Below are 24,459 nucleotides of genomic sequence, written 5' to 3' on the forward strand. Positions count from 1 at the left end.
GAGAAGCAGGAGAGGACAGGACTGGGAGCACAGATTGAGGTGGAGGAGGTGGTAAAAGGGATTGGGAACATGCAGGCAGGGAAGGCCCCGGGACCGGATGGGTTCCCGGTGGAATTTTATAGGAAATACGTGGACCAGCTGGCCCAGCTTCTGACTAGAACCTTTAATGAGGCCAGGGAAAGGGGGACGTTGCCCCCGACGATGTCAGAGGCGACGATATCGCTGCTCTTGAAAAGGGACAAAGACCCGCTGCAGTGCGGGTCTTACAGGCCTATTTCCCTCCTGAATGAAGATGCCAAGCTTTTGGCCAAGGTGATGACGACGAGGATGGAGGATTGTGTCCCGGGGGTGGTTCACGAGGATCAAATGGGGTTTGTTAAGGGGAGACAATTGAACACTAACATACGGAGGCTGCTGGGTGTGATGATGATGCCCCCGCCGGAGGGGGAGGCGGAGATAGTGGTGGCGATGGATGCAGAGAAAGCATTTGATAGAGTGGAGTGGGATTACCTGTGGGAAGTGTTGAGGAGATTTGGATTTGGAGAGGGGTTTATTGGATGGGTTCAGCTTCTATACAGGGCCCCGGTGGCAAGTGTGACTACAAATAGGCAGAGATCTGACCACTTCCGTCTATACAGAGGGACAAGACAGGGATGTCCTCTGTCCCCGTTACTGTTTGCGTTGGCAATTGAGCCACTGGCTATAGCGCTGAGGGGCTCTAGGAAGTGAAGGGGAGTACTTAGGGGAGGAGAAGAGCACCGGGTATCACTATACGCGGATGATTTGTTGTTGTATGTCGCGGACCCAGTGGAGGGGATGCCCGAGATAATGCAGACACTCAGGGAGTTTGGGGAATTTTCAGGATATAAACTGAATATGGGGAAGAGTGAGCTGTTTGTGATGCACCCTGGGGAACAGGGCAGGGGAATAGATGATTTGCCGTTGAGGATAGTAACAAGGGATTTTCGGTACCTAGGGATCCAGATGGCCAGGAACTGGGGAACCTTGCATAAGCTATATTTAGTAAGATTGGTGGAGCAGATGGAAGAGGACTTTAGGAGATGGGACATGGTGCCCCTGTCACTGGCGGGTAGGGTGCAGGCGGTTAAAATGGTGGTCCTTCCGCGGTTTCCTTTTGTGTTCCAGTGCCTCCCTATGATGATCACAAAGGCCTTTTTCAAGAAAGTGGATAAGAGCATTTTGAGTTTTGTATGGGCTGGGAAGACCCCAAGAGTGAAGAGGGAGTTCCTGCAGCGTAGTAGGGATAGGGGGGGACTGGCACTGCCAAGTTTAAGTGACTATTATTGGGCCGCCAACATATCAATGGTGTGCAAGTGGATGGGGGAAGGGGAGGGAGCGGCGTGGAAAAGACTAGAGATGGCGTCCTGTAGGGGAACCAGCCTAAAAGCATTAGCGACGGCGCCTTTACCGTTCTCCCCGAAGAAATACACCACAAGTCCAGTGGTGGTGGTAACGCTGAAAATTTTGGGGTAGTGGAGACGGCATAAGGGAGTGACGGGTGCGAACAACCACAGGTTCGTCCCGGGGAAGATAGATGGGGGATTTAAAACTTGTCAGAGAGCAGGGATTGTGAAATTGAAGGATTTGTTCCTAGGCTGGACGTTTGCGAGTCTGGGAGCACTGACAGAAAAATATGGGTTGCCACCGGGGAATGCATTTCGATATATGCAACTGAGGGCTTTTGCGAGGCAACAGGTGAGGGAATTTCTGCGGCTCCCGGCGCAAGAGATTCAGGACAGAGTGATTTCAGGGGCATGGGTGGGGGATGGTAGGGTGTCAGATATATATAGGGAAGTGAGAGACGATGGTTGAGGAGCTGAAGGGAAAATGGGAAGAGGAGCTAGGGGAAGAGATTGAGGAGGGGCTGTGGGCAGATGCCTTAAGTACGGTAAACTCTTCGTCCTCATGCGCCAGGCTCAGTCTGATACAATTCAAGGTTCTACACAGGGCGCACATGACTGGAGCAAGGTTAAGTAGATTTTTTGGAGGGAGGATAGGTGCGGGAGATGTGCGGGAAGCCCAGCGAACCACACCCACATGTTTTGGTCATGCCCGGTACTGCATGGGTTCTGGGTGGGGGTGGCGAATGTGCTTTCAAGATAGTGGGGGTCTGGGTCGAGCCAGGCTGGGGGTTGGCGATATTTGGGGTTGCGGACGAGCCGGGAGTGCAGGAGGCGAGAGAGGCTGATGTTTTAGCCTTTGTGTCCCTAGTAGCCCGGCGAAGGATATTACTTATGTGGAAAGAAGCTAAACCTCCAGGCGTGGAGGCCTGGATAAACGACATGGCGGGGTTTATAAAATTGGAGCGGATAAAATACGCACTAAGAGGTTCGGCTCAAGGGTTCACCAGGCGGTGGCAACCGTTCCTCGACTATCTCGCAGAACGATAAGGGAAAATAGGAAAGGTAGCAGCAGCAACCCAGGGGGGAGGGGGGAGGGAAGGACCCATCCGGGCCCTCAGGGGTTTTATACAGGTGTTTGTATATGAGTTATTTATATTGTTTTTTGTGACTTTATTATTTTGGATATTGGCTAGTTTTTATTTTTGTTGCTGGCAGTTGCCGTCTAGTTAATATATTATTTATTCTTTAAAAAAAACGGTCATCATTTTTATTTAAATTGTTTTAAAGTTGCAAAAGGGGAAAATTTTGTACTGTTTTTGTTTGACCGAAAAATTTGAATAAAATATATATATTTTTAAAAACTATCACTGGTTCATTGTATCTGTCCTTTAGGTTTTTAAAATGGGTTCAGAAGAGGGATGTGCAAAATTTTAGACAGTGGTTTAACATGTATTTGTCAACTGAACATTTAACTGGGGCTGCTGGTCAGTTAACTGGACTTGCCTGAATTGGTACGTTCAATCAGTTGGTAGAATGTATTGATGTGGCACTGAGACATTTTCATCGTGTCAGACACACTTTGAACTCCTACCAGTTGATCTTCAATTTTGAATGATCGAGCAGCAGAGTATGATGGTTGCCCACCTGCTTCTACAGTGAAGCGGTCTGAGCAGTTTTAAAGCCTGTGCCTCATTTAAATATATTTGGCACCAAACAGCAGCTTGATGTAGCTTGGGAGTTTGGGGCCTGAGAATTTCAGGCTATCTCTGAAGTCTGCCTGCCCGCAGATAAATGAGGCATGGGGAGTGGGGTGCTTTCCAATGAAGGATGGAGAGTGAGACAATAGCAGCCCCTGGTAATTTTGTGGAGCAAAGAGAAACAATTCTGCTCCGGTGGATTATACAAAATTCTTGGGACCATTTTTGGTTTGGCTTAATGCCAGGATATATAGATGGAATTTTCTCAGTTTCTCTCCCCACATGCTGCCAGACCTGTTGACCATTTCCACCTTTATGTTTTTATTTCAGACTTCCAGCATCTGCAATATTTTGCTTTTGCCCGGAGCAAAGAACATTGCAAATATCCCACAAAAAGTCAAGCATAGGCAAGATCAGTGAGTTCCCATAACTCAATATATTTGACAGAAGTGAGTGGAATCAGGGAATCAACATGAGAACAAAGTTCAGCCAGGCAGAGGAGGAGGATTATGGATGGGGACAGGTTTACCCTTGTCTCAAGAAGCAGAGAGTCAGCAGACCCCCACCCCCCCACCCCCCCCACCACCCTCGCCCTCCCCCAGCCCCCAATGGGGAATGAAGGTGCCAAAGGCCTGGTGACCTGCTGAAAAAGGGAGGGTTCAGATAATGTGCGGATCAGACAATGCGCAAGGAAGCATTTTTGCAGTCTCATTTCATGACGTCTTTTTTTAAATTTCAGTAGTTCTGAAGAACAGGAAGAATTCCTGACGATCCGTGAGGATAAGGATCTCTCGGAGCCGGTTCCCGGTTGCAGTACAACATCAAACATCAAGGAAGAGATCTTGGTTGTGGATTCGCTGGAACCAGCCTCCGAGGAGATCGCCGTTCAGCCCATTACCCGCACCAGAACAGCAAGTGAGCTGCTTGCAAGCAGGTACAGAATTGAAAAGGAGCCAATTATCAAACTTGCAGTTTTAATCAGGCCATGTGTACATGTGGTCAAAACTGAGCCATACTCAATAAGTTGTCAGATGCCTTATTTTAACTTGAATTGCTACCCTGACTCAAAGAGATTGACAAATTTCCCTTTCGGTAATGCAACTTTGCAAAAGTACAAATTGTTGGTATGTTTTTCTCGACTGAATGAAAACTTGCATTGAAAGTTGGTCTTAAATAAATTCCAGGTTGGAAGCTAAGGCCTGCTTGCCATTCATGATGTCATTTTTGTTCTGATCATAGGAATTTGGTGAAAATGAATTGTTTGGGTTCTTTTCTCGCCCATATATTATTCTCAAGAATTGTCTTAAATGTACATCACAATGCAATAGGAAATCAATGCTCACATTAACAATACTTAACACAAAATGGGATGGTTCTATTTCTATTTGTGTAACAATTGATATAGTGCTCCACAATATGACATTCAAAGATTATTATACAATACTAACAGAAAATTGTGGTGGGATGACTATCAGGTTGTGGCAACTTATTCATTCAGTTCGAAGAATGTGTATGATGCATGAATTCTTTTTTAATTATTTCACGTGATCTGGGTTTCGCTGGCTAGGCCAGCATTTCTTGCCCATCCCTAATGAGGAGGTGGTGGTGAGCCGCTGTAGTCTGTGTGGTGTAGGTGCACCCACAGTGCTGTTAGGGAGGGAGTACCTGGATTATAGAAGGGATAAAAATTCTTTAAAAGTGGACAAAAGCATTACTCACCAGGTGTCGCATTTTAACATTAACACTTTTGTTTTTATTTTTTTCAGCCAATTCACCATTGAAGAGTTGGAAGAATCAAAGAGGTTTTACCAATCCCAGAATCGGTTTCTGAAACTGGTGTTTGCTGTGTACAATGTCATTGCTGCTTACTCCGAGTTGACTTGCTACTTCATCATTATCTTGAACAATTTGATCTCTGCCTCTGTAATCACACTCTTCCTTCCCATTCTTATGTTCCTCTGGGCTATGCTTTCAATTCCGAGGCCCAGCAAACGGTTTTGGATGACAGCAATCATCTACACTGAGGTGAGCTGTAGGAGAATTGTTGTTCATGCTTCAGATTTAGGTATTATGAAATTGTATACAGACTACAGTGTAATAGAATAGTTGTTGTAAGTCTCTGCTTAAAAATCAAAATGATTTCCCTTGAGTTTCCCTGTATGTGAAGATAAGTAACATGTGCCTGTGTGATACATAGATACATAGAAGATGGGAGCACGAGGAGGCCTTTTGGCCCTTCGAGCCTGCTCTGCCATTTATCACGATCATGGCTTATCATCCAAGTCAATAGCCTAATCCTGCTTTCTCCCTATAGCCTTTGATCCCATTCAGCCCAAGTGCTATATCTAGCCGCCTCTTGAATATATTCAATGTTTTAGATCAACTACTTCCTGTAGTAATAAATTCCACAGGTTCACCACTCTTTGGGTGAAGAATGTCTCCTCATCTCTGTCTGAAATGGTTTACCCTGAATCCTCAGACTCTGACCACTGGTTCTGGACACACCCACCACAGACAACATTTTCCCTGCATCCACATGTCTAGTCCTGTTAGAATTTTATAAGTTTCTATGCGCTCCCCCCTCATTCTTCTGAACTCCAGTGAGAACAATCCTAACCTAGCCTAACCCCGCCTCATATGACAGTCCCACCATCCCTGGAATCAGTCTGGTAAACCATTGTTGCACTTCCTCGAGAGCAAGAACATCCTCAGAAAAGGAGACCAAAACTGCACACGATATTCTCGGTGTGGCCTCACCAAGGCCTTGTATAATTGCAACAACACATCCTGGCCTCTATACTCAACCTCTCGCAATGAAGGCCAACATGCCATTAGCCTTCTTTACCACCTGCTGCACCTGCATGCTTACCTTCAGCGACTGGTGCACAAGGACACCTAGGTTCCACTGCACTCTCCCCTCTCCCAATTTACAACCGTTCAGGTAGTAATATGCTTTCCTGTTTTTACTTCCAAAGTGAATAATCTCACACTTATCCAAATTATACTGCATCTGCCATTGATTTGCCCACTTGTCAACCTGTCCGGATCATGCTGTAGGATTCTTTGCATCCTCGTCACAGTTCACCCTCCCATCCAACTTGGTATCATCTGCAAACTTTGAGATGTTACATTTTGTTCCCTCATCCAAATCATTAATATATATTGTAAATAGCTGGGGTCTCAGCACCGATCCCTGTGGCACCCCAATAGTTACTGCCTGCCAATTTGAATAGGACCCATTAATTCCTACTCTTTGTTTCCTCTATGCCAACCAGTTTTCTATCCACCTCAGTACACTTCCCCCAATCCCATGTGCTTTAATTTTGCACAATAATCTCTTATGCGGGACTTTGAAAAACGCCTTCTGAAAGTCCAAGTATACTACATCGACTGGCTCCCCCTTGTCAACTGTGCTGGTTACATCTTCAAAGAATTCTAACAGATTTGTCAAGTATGATTTCCCCCTTCATAAATCCATGCTGACTCTGACTGATCCTGCCACTGCTTTCTAAATGTTCCGCTATAAAGTCCTTGATAATGGATTCAAGAATTTCCCCCACTACCAATGTTAGGCTTACTGGTCTATAATTCCCTGTTTTCTCTCTACCTCCCTTTTTGGATATTGGAGTGACATTAGCTACCCTCCAATCTGCAGGGACTGTTCCAGAGTCTATAGAATCCCAGAAGATGACCACCAATGCATCCACTATTTCCAGAGCCACCTCCTTAAGCACTCTGGGATGCAGATTCTCAGGCCCTGGGGATTTATCCGCCTTCAATCCATAAATTCTCCCAGCACCATTTCTCTACAAATATTGATCTCCCTCAGTTCTTTCCTCTCACTAAACATTTCATTCTCCAACATTTCTGGTATCTGTTTTGTGTCCTCTTTTGTGAAGACAGAACCAAAATATGTATTCAATTGCTGAGCCATTTCCTTGTTCCTAATTATGCATTCCCCTGTTTCTGTCTGTCGGGGGGCCTACATTTGTCTTTACCAATCTCTCTCTCTTCACATACCTGTAGAGACTCTTAGTGTCAGTCTTTATGTTCGCGGCAAGCTTACTTTCGTACTGTATTTTCCCCAATATAATCAATCCCTTGGTCCTTCTTTGCTGAATTCAATCCTCAGACCAATTGGGCTGGATTCTCTGTTTTTCGGACTATATCCCCACATCGTCGTAAAAACTGTGGACTTTCACGTCAGCAAAACTGGCGTGAAACTAGCAGCTTTTGCTGCAGATACGGACCTCTGCATTTCCGGGTCAGAGGCCGTGGATGCGCACGGCGGCGGCCTCCAGCGGCTGTGCTGTGCTCCATGGCAGACTCAGACCGCGAAGCTGGACCTTAAACATAGTGCCCCCGATCGGCCGCACGTCCGAGCCGGACCGCCCGCCCATAAATTGGGTATAAGGCCCCCCCTGCCTTCTGATCGGCCCGCCCCCGACCAGGGCGGCCGTGGACTGAGTCCGCAGCCGCCACGCTAGTATCCAGACCGGCAGGACCATGGTAGATCCACGCTGTTGGGGGCGGAGAATAGAGGGGCGAGCCTCTGGCAATGGCCGCAGGTGGGGGATATGCGGCGCGGCATACCCGCTTTTCGGGGCCCGGAGAATCGGCGTCGGTCCCGATTCCATGCGGGGAAATGGATTCTCCACCCCGGCGCCGGCAGCGATTTCGGCGTCGGGGAGCAGAGAATCCAGCCCATTACTTTTCTTGGCCAATCTGTATGCTTCTTCCTTGGATCGAGTTGATGTATGGAGTTATGGAAAATGGGACCGTATTTTGCTGAAAACCTTTATTCTAGTAGCTAGTTCACATACTAGGGGCCAGCTTTGCTTCAGTGGTAGCAAGCACTCTTGCTCCTGAGTTCAAAAAGTTTCAAATTCAAGTCCCACTCCTGAGACCTGAGCAGATAGTGTACATTGATGCTGTAATGCGGTACAGAACTGTCAGAGATGTCATCTGTAGGATGCAGCTTCCAACCACGGCTCCAACTGTGTCCTCAGGTGGGATTTGATGATCCAATGACACCATTTGAGGAAGAGCAGGATGTCCATCTGGTATTCCGGGCAACATTTATCCCTTAGCCAGCTATGAAAAAGTCATTCTCCGGCCTTTCGCCGGCAGCGGGATTCTCTGGTCCCACTGGCAGTGCACCCACGCCCGTGGGTTCTCCAGCGGTGTGGGGTAGCTTTGATGGGAATTCCCATTGACGGCGGCGGGAGCAGAGAACCCCGCCGCCAGGGAATAGCTCCCGCTGCCGAGGAACAGGTGGCTGGGAGGCCGGAGAATCGAGCCCACTGTGTTTGTTTATGTCATTGCTGTTTGTGAGATTTTGCTGTATGCAAATTAACTGCTCCAATTTCCTACAATTACAACAGTGACCGGAATTTAAAGGTAAATAATCAACCTTAAAATGTACTTGTTGTATTTCAAATTCCTGAGCTGCTTGTGCTCTGGATTGTTTTACCTGTTGGTCATTGTGCAAAAATCTTACTATGAAGATCACTGTGGGCTTTAGTCATCATAACCCCTGTGATATCTCACTCTTTCCAGACATTATCTCAGGCATTCACCATTCTCATGCAGCCATGAATATCTTTGTTCAAATGTGACCTGCATTCATTTGACTTTACAGGTGATGGTGGTCGTTAAGTACCTATTCCAATTTGGATTCTTCCCTTGGAACAGCTACTATATCACTTCACTTTATGAAGACAAGCCATTCTTCCCACCACGAATACTCGGATTAGAGAAGACAGATGGTTACGTTAAATATGATCTGATTCAGTTACTGGCACTTCTGTTCCATCAATCATTGCTGAAGGTTGGTCATAGTAACTTTCAATAATGTTGATAAAACAAGCATTTGTACAGTGACCTGTAACATAGCAAAACTGTATACAAATATGCTTTGAAAATATGTATTTCTGGCTTATCAATCCTTTTTGATAGTGGAAAGTGAGAGCTGAATCTTCAAGAAAGTTCCTTTTACCAACAGCAAACCAGTGAATTGAGACTATTTGCAATAAACTGAAATTTTCACCTTTGGTGGGTCCACATTTTGCAAATTTGCAAGTTCCCACCAGAATAGAAACTGCAGGGAGCCCCAGTTTTCATTGGTGTTCCTTTCTCAAATTTGCAAGATGGCTCTCCCAATCACCTAACCCCCCCCCGCCCCCAAACAACACCACCCCCTCAGCCCACTCCCAACTTAATCATCATCTCCCTCCTGATCACTGTCTCCAGCCACCCGTCCAGCCTGCCCCAGCTCTCCCAGGACTTATATGGGGGTAGCTGCCGATGAAACAGCAACTCAAAGTTGAAACTCATTAACTAAAAGCACTGTGGATATCCCTATGGCACACAGACTGCAACCTTTCAAGAAAGCCGCTCACCTTCTCGAGAGCATTTAGGGATAGGCTGGTATAAATGCTGGTCTTGTCAGCGATGTTCACAGCCCATGAGTAGATATGAAAGAAGTATTCTGCACCTGGGGGTGTCCAGCAGGAGTCTGCATCTCACCAATCTCATGTACATGAAGCCCCAAACATAATCCCACGTGTGCCTTTGGCCCTATGCCCACAGGGCAGCACAAACTAATTTCTACTGTCATTTATTGGGTTGCAGTAAAACCTCACTCAGAGGTGGTTGTGGATTGCGTTATTTTTGCTGGTTCCTAAATAAATAATAGCACGATGAAAGCATTGAATCCTTTTTCAACCACTTGTAAATGCTGTAATTCTCCACCATTCTACAATTCCCAGCGGTATGGGCTATGGGATGATCAGGAGGATCAAAAGAAAAAGGACATGATGAAAGAAAAGGAGGCCGTGCAAAAATCGCAGGATGCAAACCTGGACGCACCTGCAGAAGAAGAGGCTTCTGTCTCAGAACTAGCCCAGGAAGAGAAAAAGACCAGATTCCACTTCAGGAGGAGAAAGCAAACTAAAGGTTAGAGTCTATTGTGAATGCAGCCAGGCCTGATAATAGTACTTGGTGCACAATATAATCCAGTGTTTAGTGCCAAATTGCAACCAATGAAATCTGGTAAACACCTTAAACCAGATGTTGGAACGGTTTAACCCCCATGTCAAAACAGGATATTTGTTCTCTGGGCTTTCATTACTTTATTTTTGCTTCTTAAACTTTTAGATGAATTAGGTCCAATCTTTCCCCTCCTATCTATTTTCAAACAATGACCACATGTCATGTTGTCAGTTTCAAAAACTCTGCAAAAACTGATGCTTGGAGGATACAGTACTCCTTCAGGAAAGTAAATCTTTCTATCTCTGGCTGGACTGGAGCATTGCATTCTGAGAATGTGGCTGGGACTTTCTGCTCCTGTTCTTTTCAGGTGGATTTGGTGACTGGAGCGGAAAGTTTTGCGAGACCCAAATCACGTTATATGTCGGCGAGAAGTCTCACTGTGATTGTACCTGCCACTCTCTGCGCCAGTGAGGTAACAGGAATACCGACATTCAACGTCAGGCCTCTAAGCCTGAATCACCCCGTAGGACAAACCACTCGCGTTGGCGTGTGTGTGCTAAGGATCACAATATTTTACAAGATAATATAAAACAGCTGTTCTAAAATTAACAAATAAATTGCCTGCATCACAATGTGTCCATGCATCCAAAGTGATATTAACATTGAGTTGATTAAATACATGATTTGATATAGGTACATATTCGTACATGTGATGTTGAAAATATTTTGAAAAGATACTTCTAAAGAAGGACAGGTACTATTTTGGCTACCAATTAGCTGACATTTTAATATATATATAAGTATTATAGTGTCATTTGTAAAAGTAGATCAGTGATATTCCTGAGCCTTTACATAAGAGTTTTAGTGTTGGAAATAGTGGGTGTGATTTTGAGCCTACACTGGCGGGTTCGAGGGATCGGCGGCGCAGGCAGCAACTTGTGAGAAGACTGGCCTGTGTAACTGGAAAGTTCCACACCAGTTTTCTGTCTGAGCCTGGCATTTTGCCAAATTCTGATAATATTCTGCCCAGTATCTTCACCATCAAAGAAACAAATTAAATGTCACTGAAATGCTGTAAGATATGCTTATTAGAGGGCAGAAGAAAAAGGGAAGCATGGAACTGAGTGTATAAAGGCTGGAACAGGGAGCTATTGATTTAAGCAGCGAGTGACATGACGGCACGGCAGCAAGTGACGTGATGGCGCAGCAACAAGTGTCGTGAAGGCGCGGCAGCGATTGACGGGACAGTGCGGCAGGGAGTGGCGTGATGGTGCAGCAGTAAGTGACAGTGCAGCAGGGAGTGATGTGACGGTGCAGCAGGGAGTGACGGAGGGTGCAGCAAAGAGTGACGTGACGGTGAGGCAGGGAGTGATGTGACTGTGCGGCAGAGAGTGACGTGACAGTGCAGCAGGGTGCCATCAGGCTTGGGGGACCAATTAGGACTGAGAGTGGGTAATCATCCCAGGAGGTGGTGCCCCCTCTTAGGCAGAAGACAAGTAGGGGCTGGGGCACCCGGGAGGCTGCTGGCCTCTGTACTGTTTTTCTTATTAGTAAATACCTTCTATGTTTCTAATGAAGTCTGTGAACGTGCATAATTACATCTGGCGATGAGGATGGGATTATAATGGCACTGCCTCTGGCTCAATACCTGTGAGTGTCCTGTTTTAATCGATGTCTGAGAAAATAATATTTATCCGAATGCCTCTCCTTGGGTTTCTCTGTTTGAGATGTTGAGATATTGCCAGACCCTGAGGGGCAGAAGCAAAACAAGCCTGGATTAGCCACCGGAGTCAAAAGTTTAGAAATGTATAGGAAAAAAAGAGGAAATAACCCTCAGAAGCAGTAGCTGTGACTTTGAGTTTAAGGAAAATAGATCTTGGGTTAAAGAAAAACACAGAGTTGCTGCAAAGGTTTTTAACGGGAGTGGAGAGCACAGAGAGCAGTGTTTTAAGTGAAATGGGGAAAATGCCCTAAGGAGCTGCAGCAGCTGTCCGAAACGCATGGGAAAATGAAGAGGCTGAAGCTGACAGAGTCCCGGTTCGAGCAGAGTCTGCGGAGCTGTCAAAGTAGTAGTCCCTGCACTGATGGACTGCAAGCAGCGAAGTTTTGAAGTTTTTACAAAGTAGAGAAGTCCTCAATCCCCTCAGAGGGGAAGAAGTTAAAAAGTTTTAGAAATGACCCCTTGGACCTCAGAACCTCAGTGAAATTGACAAAACAAACTGGGCACCATCAAAAAGCAGAGGGAAAACGGACTTGTCAAATGGCTAGGAGAAAAAATACTGCAGAGATCACTGAGAGCTTTTCATCAGTATAAAGGAGAAATTTTGAAAGCAGCCAGGTTCGTGCCAAAACTTCAAAAGGGAAGGAAAAACACAGACCGACAAACGGCAGCTGCTGACAGCTCAGTAAAAAAATTTGACAGTCTTAAAGCAGCAATGCATTTAAAGTGGCAATGCACCTAAAGCAGCAACCACAAGATGGAATAAATGGCTATGGGCAGGAAAATTGGAGAATACCCCAGATAAAGGCAAATCTCAGAAAAGGTCCATAAGTAATGAAGACCTGAGGAAGAGGCAACACAACTCCTCAAAGGAGGCAATGAACTCCTGAAGGAAAAGGCAACGGAAGACCTCAGAGGAGGCAATGAAGACCCCAGAAAGTGGGTAAAATAAGACCTCAGAAGGAGGGCATGATAGACCCCATAAGGAGGGTAACGAGAGAATTACAGAATTGGATGGATTTGTTTATTGTCACGTGTACCGAGGTAATGAAATGGAAACAAGTCACGCTTCGTCGGAGACTAACTCCACCAACAGTGAAGCAAAAAAGGTTTGCCTGACGTTAAGACAAGTAGACATAAATGTTCCATTTGAGAAATGTATATGTCCAGTAAGAACATGACGGATTCCTCTCTGAATAAACACAGAAACTAAAGACTTCAAAAGAAACTAGGAACTATTGAACTTAAAGAGGAATTGGCAAAAAGAATTAAAGCTCTAGGGAAGACATTAAAACAAGATGAAATGACTGACTGCAAACCTGGAGAATAAAAGTTGCAGAAATATACAAACATAAATTAAAAAGGAGAATTTAAAAAAAAAACATTTTATTAGGGTATTTGTAGTTTTTATAATGATAACAATAACAGCAACATAAACATGGTACATAAAACATTTCCATCCCTATCATGCTCTTCGCACCCCCAACAATGAAGCAATAGCCTAACCCCCCCCCCAGATTTCTGCCTCTGCTGACATTTTAATTTTCTCCGAGAGTGTCGGCGAACGGCTGTCATCTCCAGACGAACCCTAACATTGACCCTCTAAGGGCGAACTTTATTTTCTCGAGACTGAGAAACCCAGCCATGTCACTAACCCAGGTCTCTACACTCGGGGGCTTCGAGTCCCTCCACATTAACAGTATTCGTCTTCGGGCTACCAGGGAGGCAAAGGCCAAAACGTCAGCCTCACTCGCCCCCTGGACTCCCGGCTTTTCCGACACTCCAAAGATCGCCACCTCTGGGCTCGGCACCACCCGTGTTTTAAGTATTGTGGACATAGCCTAAGCAAAACCCTCCAAGATTCGGGCATGCCCAAAACATATGGACATGATTTGCTGGACCTCCCGCGCATCTTGCACACCTGTCCTCTACCCCAAAGTACTTGCTCATCCGGGCCACCTTCATGTGAGCCCGATGAACTACCTTAAATTGTATCAGGCTAAGCCTGGCACATGATGAGGATGTATTAACCCTGAAAAAGAAGAAATTAATGAGACAATGTAGAATAAGTTGAACTCTTTTAAAAATAAAAAAAAAGTAACTAGAAAATAAGAACAAGACCAGTCAAGAGTTGAATCGGGAGAATAAGAACTTGACGAAGAGAAGCTTAACAATGGGGAATTAATTGAAGAGGTATAAACAGCAGAATCAGCAACTCTGACAGAAAGAAACTGGGATTGTATGCCGCTCAAGATTTCCGAAAGGGTCACTCGAATGGAAAAGCACAGAAACCAATTTTGCAGTCGAATGAAAACCGGCTCCGATGATTGAAGGTTTCAGATTGCAGGAAAAGGAAAGTGATAGATTGTGGGAAAGAGTGAAAGAGAATGCCAAAGAACAGCGTAAAAATCAATTAACGGGCAGAGCTGGAGTGGTCAAGCACTGGCAAAGAGCAGGAGAAACCTCTTTACCCGAAGAGTGGTTAGAATATGGAACTTCCTGTCATGACAAAATGATTGGTGATAAATATGCTGAGTTGAAATGCTGGAAAGAGAAGATGTCACACGTGACAGACCGAGATGTAAGACTGTGTTGCATTGTGATGATACGTACCTCCTTGCATTATAATGGCAGACCAAAGGTCAGAGAGGAACTGGAGAGTGGCACAAGCGACAGAGTGAAATATGTAGTCACGAGGCCAGATAACAGTCTAGGACAGAACTTGGTAAGCAGCAAGTTTGTGGGGAAGTGCTCCATGCAAGATTATAGTTGGAACTGTTTATAGTTAAAGCCGACCAGTAAGTGTTTATGTTTGGACAAACAAACTTCACTATCTCAATGAGCCACCACCACTGCAACAAATAAAAAGAAAAGTCATATTAAGTACATGAGGATGGTAGATTTCCTTCCCTAAAGGACATTAGTGAATCAGATGGGTGTTTACAACATTCGGCATTAGACTTTTAATTCCAGATTTTTTAATTGAATTCAAATTTCACCATCTGCAGTGGTGGGATTTGAACCGGGGTCCTCAGTACTCTGGGCCTCTGGTTTCTTGTCCAGTGACAATACTACTAAGCCAATGCCTCCCCAGCAGTTATATTTATAAACAGCAGCCAGTGATTGTCCACACAATCCACCCGCTAATCTGCAGATAGCTCTGCTGCTCCTTTAAAAGTCTATTGCGTTGGCTCTGTTTGTAGTCAATTGGAAACAGGGAAGCACTTACCCACCCCCTGCCCCTAACACGTGGTGGCGGCTGAACCAACATAATTGGATCCTGAGTAACTAGGAGCAGCTGTTGAGAAAATGCCCCAAAAAATAAAGCACAGCAGTTACTAGAATTCTGAAATTAATACAAAAAATGCCAGCAACATCTGTGCCAAGAGCAAGGTAGGGCTGACTGGTTGGATTTTCCCGCCAGCATTGAGAACCTGGCGTCAGGACCAAATGGGGGTTCTGAGCCCTAACTTAGCAGCAGTGTGCACTCCAGCACAATCTTCCCGGAGGTGGGCCTCCTAATTGAGGGCAGTGTGCCCAGTGCTGCTCTCAGTGCTGTAGGCAGGGCTGGCAGCTCTGTACCCGCAGGCTGAGGTAGGTCAGGGACTGTGACGGCGCTTCAAGTTGGAGGCGTGTTTTCGAAGCAATGTTATGAGGGGGAAAACCATTAAACCCCTCAGAGCGAAACTGCTCCGAATGCACCATTGGGGGCGGGGGGCGCATGTGACTTTTCCTACCGGGGACCCCTTCAATGGGGCATGGCTTCTTCAGATCCAATGGCTCCCAGGTCTGCCACAGGAAGGCCGCCATCACTGAGCTGGAAAAAGTCTGGCGATGCTGCGAAACTGGTCCGATCTTAATCTCTCAACTGCCTGCCTGCCTCAGCGGAGTGGGCAGCCAATCAGGGAAAGATCGCAGTGGCAGGAATGCAGTGGGGAGCCATTCAGATGCAGCACCCACCCTATTTTTCCATCTCCAAGTTTCCCCTCGGGCTAGGAAAGGTCATCGCGACGTCGCAGCTTCACCAAATATCACCGAAGCCCGGAGTTTGCGACTTGTTCCTTGGCGTGTGTCACTGTTTTAGACTCTGGCTGGGATTTTCCCGTCCTGCCCTCGGCCAGGATTTTCTGGTGCTGCCGAAAGTCCATGGACTTCAGGCTGGCTCTCCAAATTTTCCACTCCCGCAGGACCGGAAAATCTAGCCTTTGCTTGTCTTTCTCTTTCTGAGTTAGGTGAAAATATGAGCATTCTAATCACAGTCCAAATCAAAGTGCTTGTGAGAAGTTTGGGCATTACAGTAAAATGAAGACATTAACAGACTCTCCGTGAGCAGTTTTGGGCCCCATATCTAAGGAAGGATGTGCTGGCCTTGGAAAGGGTCCAAAGGAGGTTCACAAGAATGATCCCTGGAATTAAGAACTTGTCGTATGAGGAACGTTTGAGGACTCTGGGTCTGTACCCGTTGGAGTTTAGAAGGATGAGAGGGGATCTTATTGAAACTTACATGCTGCGAGGCCTGGATAGAGTGGACGTGGAGAGGATGCTTCCAATTGTAGGAAAAATTAGAATCAGAGGACATAATCTCATACTAAAGGGACGATCCTTTAAAACCGAGATGAGGAGGAATTTCTTCAGCCAGAGGGTGGTGAATCTGTGGAACTCTTTGCCGCAGAAGGCTGTGGAGGCCAATTCACTGAGTGTCTTTAAGACAAGAGATAGATAGGTTCTTGATTAATAAGGGGATCAGGGGTTATGGGGAGAAGGCAGGAGAATGGGGATGAGAAAATATCAGCCATGATTGAATGGCGGAGCAGACTCAATGGGCCAAGAGGCGTAATTCTGCTCCTATGTCTTATGATGAGCAGTAGGAGCTTGACAGGATATTTGGCCCATGAACCCGCTCCACCATTCAACAAGATTATGGCGAAGCTTTTACCTCAATACCCCACACCACAATTTCCCCATATCCCTTAATTCTCTTGGTCCCCACAAATCAGACGTCTGCCTTGAATGCGTTCAACCCACAGTTCTCTGGGACAGGGAATTGTAAGATTCGAGACCCTTTGAATGAAGAGATTTCTTTTTGTCTCAGTCCTAAATGGCCAATCCTTTATCCTAGGATTGTGATCCTGTGTACTAGATTCCCCAGCCACGGAAACCATGTTCTCAGCATCAAACTTGTCAAACTTCTTCAGAATTTCTATACTTTTCAATTGGGTGATGACTTCTTCTAAACTCCAAAGAATATAAGCCTAGTCCACTAAATCTCACTTCACAGGACAGGCCCCTCATCCCAGAGCAATCTAGTGAACTTCATTACTCTCCCTCTACATCAAGTACATCCTTCCTTAGGTACAGAGATCAAAACTGCACACACTATGCCAGGTGTGGCCTCAACAATGCCCTGTAGACCTCTTTACATTTATACTAATGTAAAGCTAACATACTATTTGTCATTTAATCGCTTGTCATAATTGCATGTTAACTTTCTGATTGACGGGCAGCACGGTGGCACAGTGGTTAGCATCAGCTGCCGGCGCTGAGGACCCGGGTTCGAATCCCGGCCCTGGGTCACTGTCCGTGTGGAGTTTGTACGTTCTCCCCGTGTTTGCGTGGGTTTCACCCCTACAACCCAAAGTTGTGCAGGATAGGTGAATTTGTAAACTTTCTGATTTACAAATAATTGTGCAAAGTGTAATATGGAACTTGTAATTTAAAAATTTTGATAAAATGCTTATCTTGGATTTTGGGAAATTACTGAGGAAACAAAAATGGGGAGATGAAAACATTATCAGAATGTTTATTTGAGCGATTTTTCAGGAAATGAGTAGTATGGTTGTGCAATCATAAGGTGCATGTGCACTATTGCAGTCACGCATAAAGTATTTCACTGTCTGCTAGGTGCATTGGGACGTCCTGAGATCATAGAAAGGTGCCCCATGAGTATAAGTCTTCCTTTCTTTCTTTATAATGTTATTTTTTTAACATTAAAAAAATGTATCATACCCCTCCCTGAGTAACAGACACAACAGGCACTTTTGAGCAGTTTTTAATGATTCCTCAAGAAGTTGAGGGAAGGGCATTATTTTTGTTTTTAAACCACACAGCACGTCAGGTCAGTGCCAACTTATTCTGGCTTAGCACCTGCGGGCTACATAAAAGAATATCACAACCTTGCTGCAGGAATTAAACTAAACCCTCTGTAATGGAATAGAATTCAGTAGTCTGCCTCACAAAACTGCGATTGAGGAATACGAGATAATTGAAGATCTTTGGGAACTGTGGGATAAGGTTTATAAAAAAGACTTGTTGAAAAATATTATTTTTGCAGAGAAGGAAAATTCCTCTCCAAAGCCCAAAAAGAAACGCAACAAGAAGGAAAAGGCAAGCAAGAAACTGAAAGAATTTGGGATGAAAGTAAAGAATTTTCTCTTTAAAATGTAAGTGCATTACATGTGTTTCTGATATCAAGGACATTTAAAAAGGTGATTTTAAATTGTGCCAAACAGAAAATTAATTTTAAATGAATTAAGTTGTAATTATTGTCATAATATACACCAGTATATCATGGTGCAGATACACACACACTGATGGACACACAGCGGGACCAATCAACACACACAACACCGCAGCCAATCACCAGTTAGAGCACACGCACTATAAAGGCGGGGCATCAGAGTTCCCGCTCATTCGAGCTGCAGCCTCCTAGTAGGACAGAGCTCACAGCCTGCAGCACAGACATTCACCATGGTGCTGAGTGCATAGACTGGTTAGGACAAGGCATAGGTCTTTAGTTCAATCTAATATCGTGTTAACCCACAGTGAAAGTATGTTCAACAGTTTTTGACTTAATAAAATAGTGTTGCACTATTTTAAGTGTTGGCGGCCTGTATGTGTTCCACGGATCCAGAGCACCCAACACATCAATTATGGGCCAAAGCTAGGTATGTGGGGCTGGATTCTCTGGTTCTGAGGCTGTGTCCCCACACCAGCATGGGAACGGTGGCATTTTACGGCAGAAAAACTGGTGCAAAACGGCCACCTATTCCCCATTTTTCTGTGGGCTAGCAAGGCACCAGCATGGAGCACCCAGCTCTAGCTGCCGATACGCCCCAGAGAATTGCCGGGTCTGTAGGCGCGCATGCGCACGGTGCTGGCCTGCAGCGGCCACGCCATGCTTCATGGCGGACGCAGCCCACAGACCCAGCCCACAAAATAGTGCCCCCCCTTTGGCTGGCTCATGCTCCCCGGCCCTGAATAATGCCCCCCCTGCCCGTGGATCAGCCCTCCCCCGACTGTGGCGGCGCTGGACAGAGTCCACAGCCGCCATGCAGAGTTCCCAACGCATGAGACCACGAGAGACCCATGCCATCGGGAACTCGGCAGGTTGGGGGTGGAGAATCGGGGGGCGGGCCTCAGGCAATGTCCTAAGGCCGTTGATAAGTGGCTCGACACTTTGGAGGGGGCGGAGCATCGCCGCCCCCTATTTGGTTGGAAACTTGGATTCTCAGGCCGTTCGCCGAACGTGATTTCGGTGTCGGCGACCGGAGAATCCAGCCCATGGAGTTAGGTCACACATCAGCCATGACCTTATTAAATGACAGGACGGGCTGGAGTGGCGGAATAGCCTACTCCTGTCCCTATGTTCCTATGGATGCTGTGCAAGGATGGGGCTCCTCGTAGCAGTTCTAATGTGTACATACACTATTATCAATGCAGTTTGTAAACGATCTATAGGTGTTATAATACACATTTGTGCTTTAATCAAGTGGGAGAAAGGATGGTTAGGAGTGTGGTTTGTGGCTGAGCCCCCAGCATTTTAAGTGCCCAAGGACATTCTTAATCCAGATATGTGCATATAGCCACAGACATGGTGGAGCTGGGTTGCAGTGTAAGGGTGGAATTTTGAAGGTCAGGAGGGGACAACTTTGGGTACACGCGGGTAGTTAAATCGACTAAAAGTTTCACTCGGGCAGAATTGCAAGCAAGCGATGAACCCCTGTGCATGCAGCTCTCAGATAAGTGATTAAAATAATCAGAGAGCTCATTAAGTGCCGTTTTAACCTCAATTCGGGATTGAACAACCATCACACCCGTCTCCTGACCTGCCAGAAAATTGCTAGGGTGACAATGGGGAAAACATCTTCAGTGAAAACAACAGGCTGGAAGCCTTTGATCAGTGAAAGTGAATAGCTCCAGCCATGGCCAGGTGAGAGGCTGCTCCTTCTCAGAAAGTGTGTCATCCCCTCCACACACAGCCCCAGGTCTCTGCCTCTCATCAAGAGAGTAAAGAGAGAGGTGTGAGTGTTCATAATGGCTTGTCCGAAGAGGAGACAAAGACAATATTTGTCAAATAGTAGCTTGGTAGCACAGAACCTATATACTGCTGAAAAGAGAGACATGTTGTCAAAGCTTTTTTTCTTGCACTCATCAGGACAAATTCACAACAGTTTATGCTACAGGAGAAAATGGTGCTGATTAGTTGGCAGGTCGACTGTGATTGGGCAAGGCATTACCATGAAAAAAGCAATTTGGAACTAGAGGCTCCCCAAACTCCTGGGCAATTCAGAAAATGCACAAAGCTTGAACATATACTTTCTTTTGCAAAGAACAAGGGGAGGCAGTGACCTATTTATATTGTAACTGGACTAGTAATCCAGAGACTCTGGGTATGGGTAATACTCTGGGTTTGAATCCCACCACTGCAGATAGTAAAATTAGAATTCAATACAAATCTGGAGCTAAAAGTCTAACGGTGATGATGAAATCATTATTGATCGTCATAAAAGCCCATCTGGTTCACTAATGCCCTTTGAGAAAGGAAGTCAGCCAAATTTGCCTGTTCTGGCCTAGATTTTAATCTGGGAGTTGCGCTAAAATTAGGAGAGCTGTTTCACCATTCCACAACCAACAGATGAGATCTAAGCTCTGCAGCCCTGCCACATCCAGTCATGAATGATAGGCATCTTGCGATGAAGGCAGTATCCTGTTGGTGAAAAATACAACTCTTGTCATCACTGTATAGTAGCAGTGTGAAATTACTTATTTAACCTGTTGTTCAAATTTTTTCGATACTTTGCCTTTCAGGGTCATTTGAGATCGGCCGTTAACGGCCACTTTCAGGCTCAAATGTTTTGAGGTCGAGACCCCCCCCATCCAGTAAATACCATCCATTGTGTCCAATTCTGGACACTATATTTTAGGAAGGGTGAGAAGACACTAGAGAGTGTACAGGAATGGTTTACAAGAACAGTACCAGGTATGATGAACTTTAGTCACGAGGGTAGTTTGGAGTAGCTGGGGTTATCCTCTATAGAGAAGTGAAGTCTGAGAGGTGATTTGATAAAGGTATCCAAAACCATGAGCGCGTGAGCAGGGCAGATAGGGATAAACTGTTCCCACTGGTGGAAGTGTCAGGGACCAGAGAATACTGATTTCAAGTCTTTGGCCGAAGAACCAAGGAGGGTCACAAGGAAAACCATTTTTACATAGCAAGTGGTTAGGATGTGTGGTGGAGGCAGACATTGTCGTAATTTCAAAGGCAAAATGAATCATTAACAGAAGAGAAAACATTTACAAGTCTCCATTGAAAAGGGTGGGGGGTGTGGGGCGAGTTGAGTTAATCTTTCAGAGAATCAGCAGACATGATGGGCTGAATGGTTGCCTTCTGTGTTGTAACCATTCTTTGATTCTATATGATTTCTGTAATGGAATGAAATTAAATGAAAATCGCTTATTGTCACAAGTAGGCTTCAACTGAAGTTACTGTGAAAAGCCCCTAGTCGCCACATTCCGGCGCCTGTTCGGGGAGGCTGGTACGGGAATTGAACCGTGCTGCTGGCCTGCCTTGGTCTGCTTTCAAAGCCAGCGATTTAGCCCTGTGCTAAACAGCCCCTGGTTTCTACTTTTAGGGGGAAAAAATGCCTTTAAAATATTGTTGCCTTCTTACTGTTGTGGCTTAATGTTCTATTTTAATGTTATCAGGGTTCATATCATCTACCGGCCCCTGCACAAGTATTTCTATGACATCATCAACACCAAATATCGTGCCGCAACTGACGTCTACGCTCTGATGTTTCTCACGGATGTAATAGATTTTGTGATTATCATCTTTGGATTCTGGGCATTTGGAGTAAGTATCTGACCGTTTAATTGTTAATATGCCGACTGATTTTTTTTTTCTCTCCCCCCCCCCCCACCCATTGACTTTTATTTATACCTCGCCCTAGCCGTCTTTGCTCATGTGTGAACGATCATAATATCAGTTTCATTGGAATATTTGACTAAGGGGTTTTGTAGCGCTGCATTTGCAGTGTGCTTTTTTGGATTGGAATCGGGAACCCCAACCTTTTTAAAATTTCCTTTTTATTTTGTCCTGCCCAATTCTTGGCTCTCTCCTTAATCCCCACAAAATGTCAGCTGATTCAATAAGCTGGGTGCTGAACCTGGGCTCAGCAAGTTGTTCATCAAATTCACTAAAGCGCAAAGATGAAGTTAAAGTAGTGTTTATGACATAAAATAAAGTTTAATTTTGATTATGATCCCTGTGATCAAGGAAATAACTTTTAAAATAAAAAAATTATATTTTTGCAATTTTATACTAGTCTTTTTCAAAGATTAGCTTGTTTTCCTTCAAGATATATTTACAAGAAGATATTTTGTTGATTTCATTTCCTACTGGCAGTTTCTAGCTGAATGGTCGTGGGAACTAGGGTTATATATATCAAAGATCCTTTAATCTTCTTCAAAGAGAGGGGCTAGAAATTGGATCAATTCGTAGGTTGGTCTGTGCAGTTTGAACTGTCCACTTTAGTTCTTAGTTTGGTATCATAATGAGTAGACATTGCCTCATTCCGATCTTTATAGACACTGATGCCTCTTTCTTTCCCAAATAGAAACATTCAGCAGCTGCAGATATTGCGTCGACTCTGTCCGATGATCAGGTTCCCGAGGCGTTCCTGGTGATGGTGCTCATTCAGTTCTCCACTATGGTGATAGACCGGGCACTCTATCTGCGCAAAACTGTACTGGGAAAACTCATTTTCCAGATAATCCTCGTCTTTGGAATACATTTCTGGATGTTCTTCATATTGCCTGCAGTCACAGAACGGTAACTAAGATATTTAGTAGCGACTGAAAAGAAATTGGGAAGGGAATTACAACATGCAAAATTAAGATCAAATCTGTTGAATCTTTTTGTTTTGTGTGTGAGAAAAATGTTAATTCAATTATTACCATCATTATGCAACAACAAATACTCATTTATTGTGAGAATAATCTCATGGACTATGGTGCAGAAGAAATTCTGATACTGTTATATCGCTAATTCACTGTTATATCGCTAATTCATTATTTATGTTCTTCATTTATGGGATGTGGGCAGCATTTATTGCTCATCCTAAGGACATTTCAGTCAACCACATTGCAGTCTGGAGTCACATGTAGGCCAAACCAGGTAAGGATGGCAAAGATCCTTCCCTGTAGGACATTAGTGAACAAGATGGGTTTTTCAATGGTTTCATGGTCATCATTAGACCTTTGATTCCAGGTTTCTTTTATTGAATTCAAATTTCACCATCTACCTTGGTGGGATTTGAAGTGGGACCCCAGAACATTGCACTGGGTCTCTAGATTACTAGTTCAGCGACAATACTACTTCACAACTGCCTCCCCTATCTCATTGGTCAGAATTATACCTAATGCGACACAATGTAGCATTAAGAGGGTTCTTTTCTGTAAGTGTCATCATAGAACCATTGAATTTACAGTGCAGAAGGAGGCCATTCAGCCCATTGAGTCTGCACCGGCCCTTGGAAAGAGCACCCTACCTAAGCCCATACCTCCACTCTATACCCACACGTCCACCCTATCCCTGTAACCCCACCTAACCTTTCTTTGGACACTAAGGGCAATTTAGCATAGCCAATCCACCTAACCTGCACATCTTTGGACTGTGGGAGGAAACTAGAGCACCCGGAGGAAACCCCGCAGACACTGGGAGAACGTGGTACAGTCTCCGCACAGACAGTGACCCAAGCTAGGAATCGAACCTGGGACCCTGGAACTGTGGAGCAACTGTGCTAACCACTGTGCTACCGTGCTGCCCTTCAAGAGACTTCAAGCAGTATGGATATTGGACACAATCTATCACAAGGCAAATCGTGTATGGCTTTGGTGCACCAGGCTTGTTAGGATGAATGGCACTTTCTAACCAAATAATCAAATATTTACATCAACACCATGTAAGCTGCATGAACAAAATGATAGATTATTTTTGCTTGCTGTTTTTGTATGACAGATTTGTAGTGTAAAATGATTGTTTTTCACAACGGCATTGGTAAAAGAAACAATGGTGACATGAGGGGAAACGTTTTCACACAGCGAGTGGTGAAGATGAAGTGCCTGTGTGTGTGGCGGAGGCAGATTCAATAGAGGCTTTCATGAGGGAATTGGATTATTATCTGAAAAGAAAGAGGGCGCAGGGCTAAGTGGAAGAGGCGGAGGGCGTGGCTCTAGGTGAATTTTCCCTCGGAGAGTCAGCACAGACACGATGGGCCGAATGGTCATCGGTGCTGTAACCGTTCTGCGACTTGTGAATCAGAGGCAATTATTTGAAAACATTGCAGAATGAGAGGAAAAGACCAGTGGGCATGCGGGATAAATTGTTAAGTATTTTAGTGGTACC

At 45.1% G+C, this 24,459-nt stretch overlaps 1 protein-coding gene across 4 annotated transcripts in view; it reads left to right on the top strand.

Moving 5' to 3' along the window:
* The window catches only part of piezo1 (piezo type mechanosensitive ion channel component 1 (Er blood group)), a 423,492-nt gene that overhangs the window by 353,275 nt on the left and 45,758 nt on the right, over positions 1-24,459 (top strand). For 3 of the 4 annotated variants that reach the window (XM_072518003.1, XM_072518006.1, XM_072518004.1), the window contains 7 exons: positions 3,801-3,995; positions 4,828-5,086; positions 8,703-8,891; positions 9,832-10,018; positions 18,106-18,214; positions 21,759-21,906; positions 22,670-22,884. In XM_072518003.1, coding sequence (XP_072374104.1) covers positions 3,801-3,995; positions 4,828-5,086; positions 8,703-8,891; positions 9,832-10,018; positions 18,106-18,214; positions 21,759-21,906; positions 22,670-22,884 — 1,302 coding nt within the window. The remainder of the gene's footprint in view (positions 1-3,800; positions 3,996-4,827; positions 5,087-8,702; positions 8,892-9,831; positions 10,019-18,105; positions 18,215-21,758; positions 21,907-22,669; positions 22,885-24,459) is intronic. The other variant, XM_072518005.1, reaches the window with a different exon arrangement.

The sequence above is a fragment of the Scyliorhinus torazame genome, chromosome 10, assembly GCF_047496885.1.
Source record: "Scyliorhinus torazame isolate Kashiwa2021f chromosome 10, sScyTor2.1, whole genome shotgun sequence".
Lineage (NCBI taxonomy): Eukaryota > Metazoa > Chordata > Chondrichthyes > Carcharhiniformes > Scyliorhinidae > Scyliorhinus > Scyliorhinus torazame.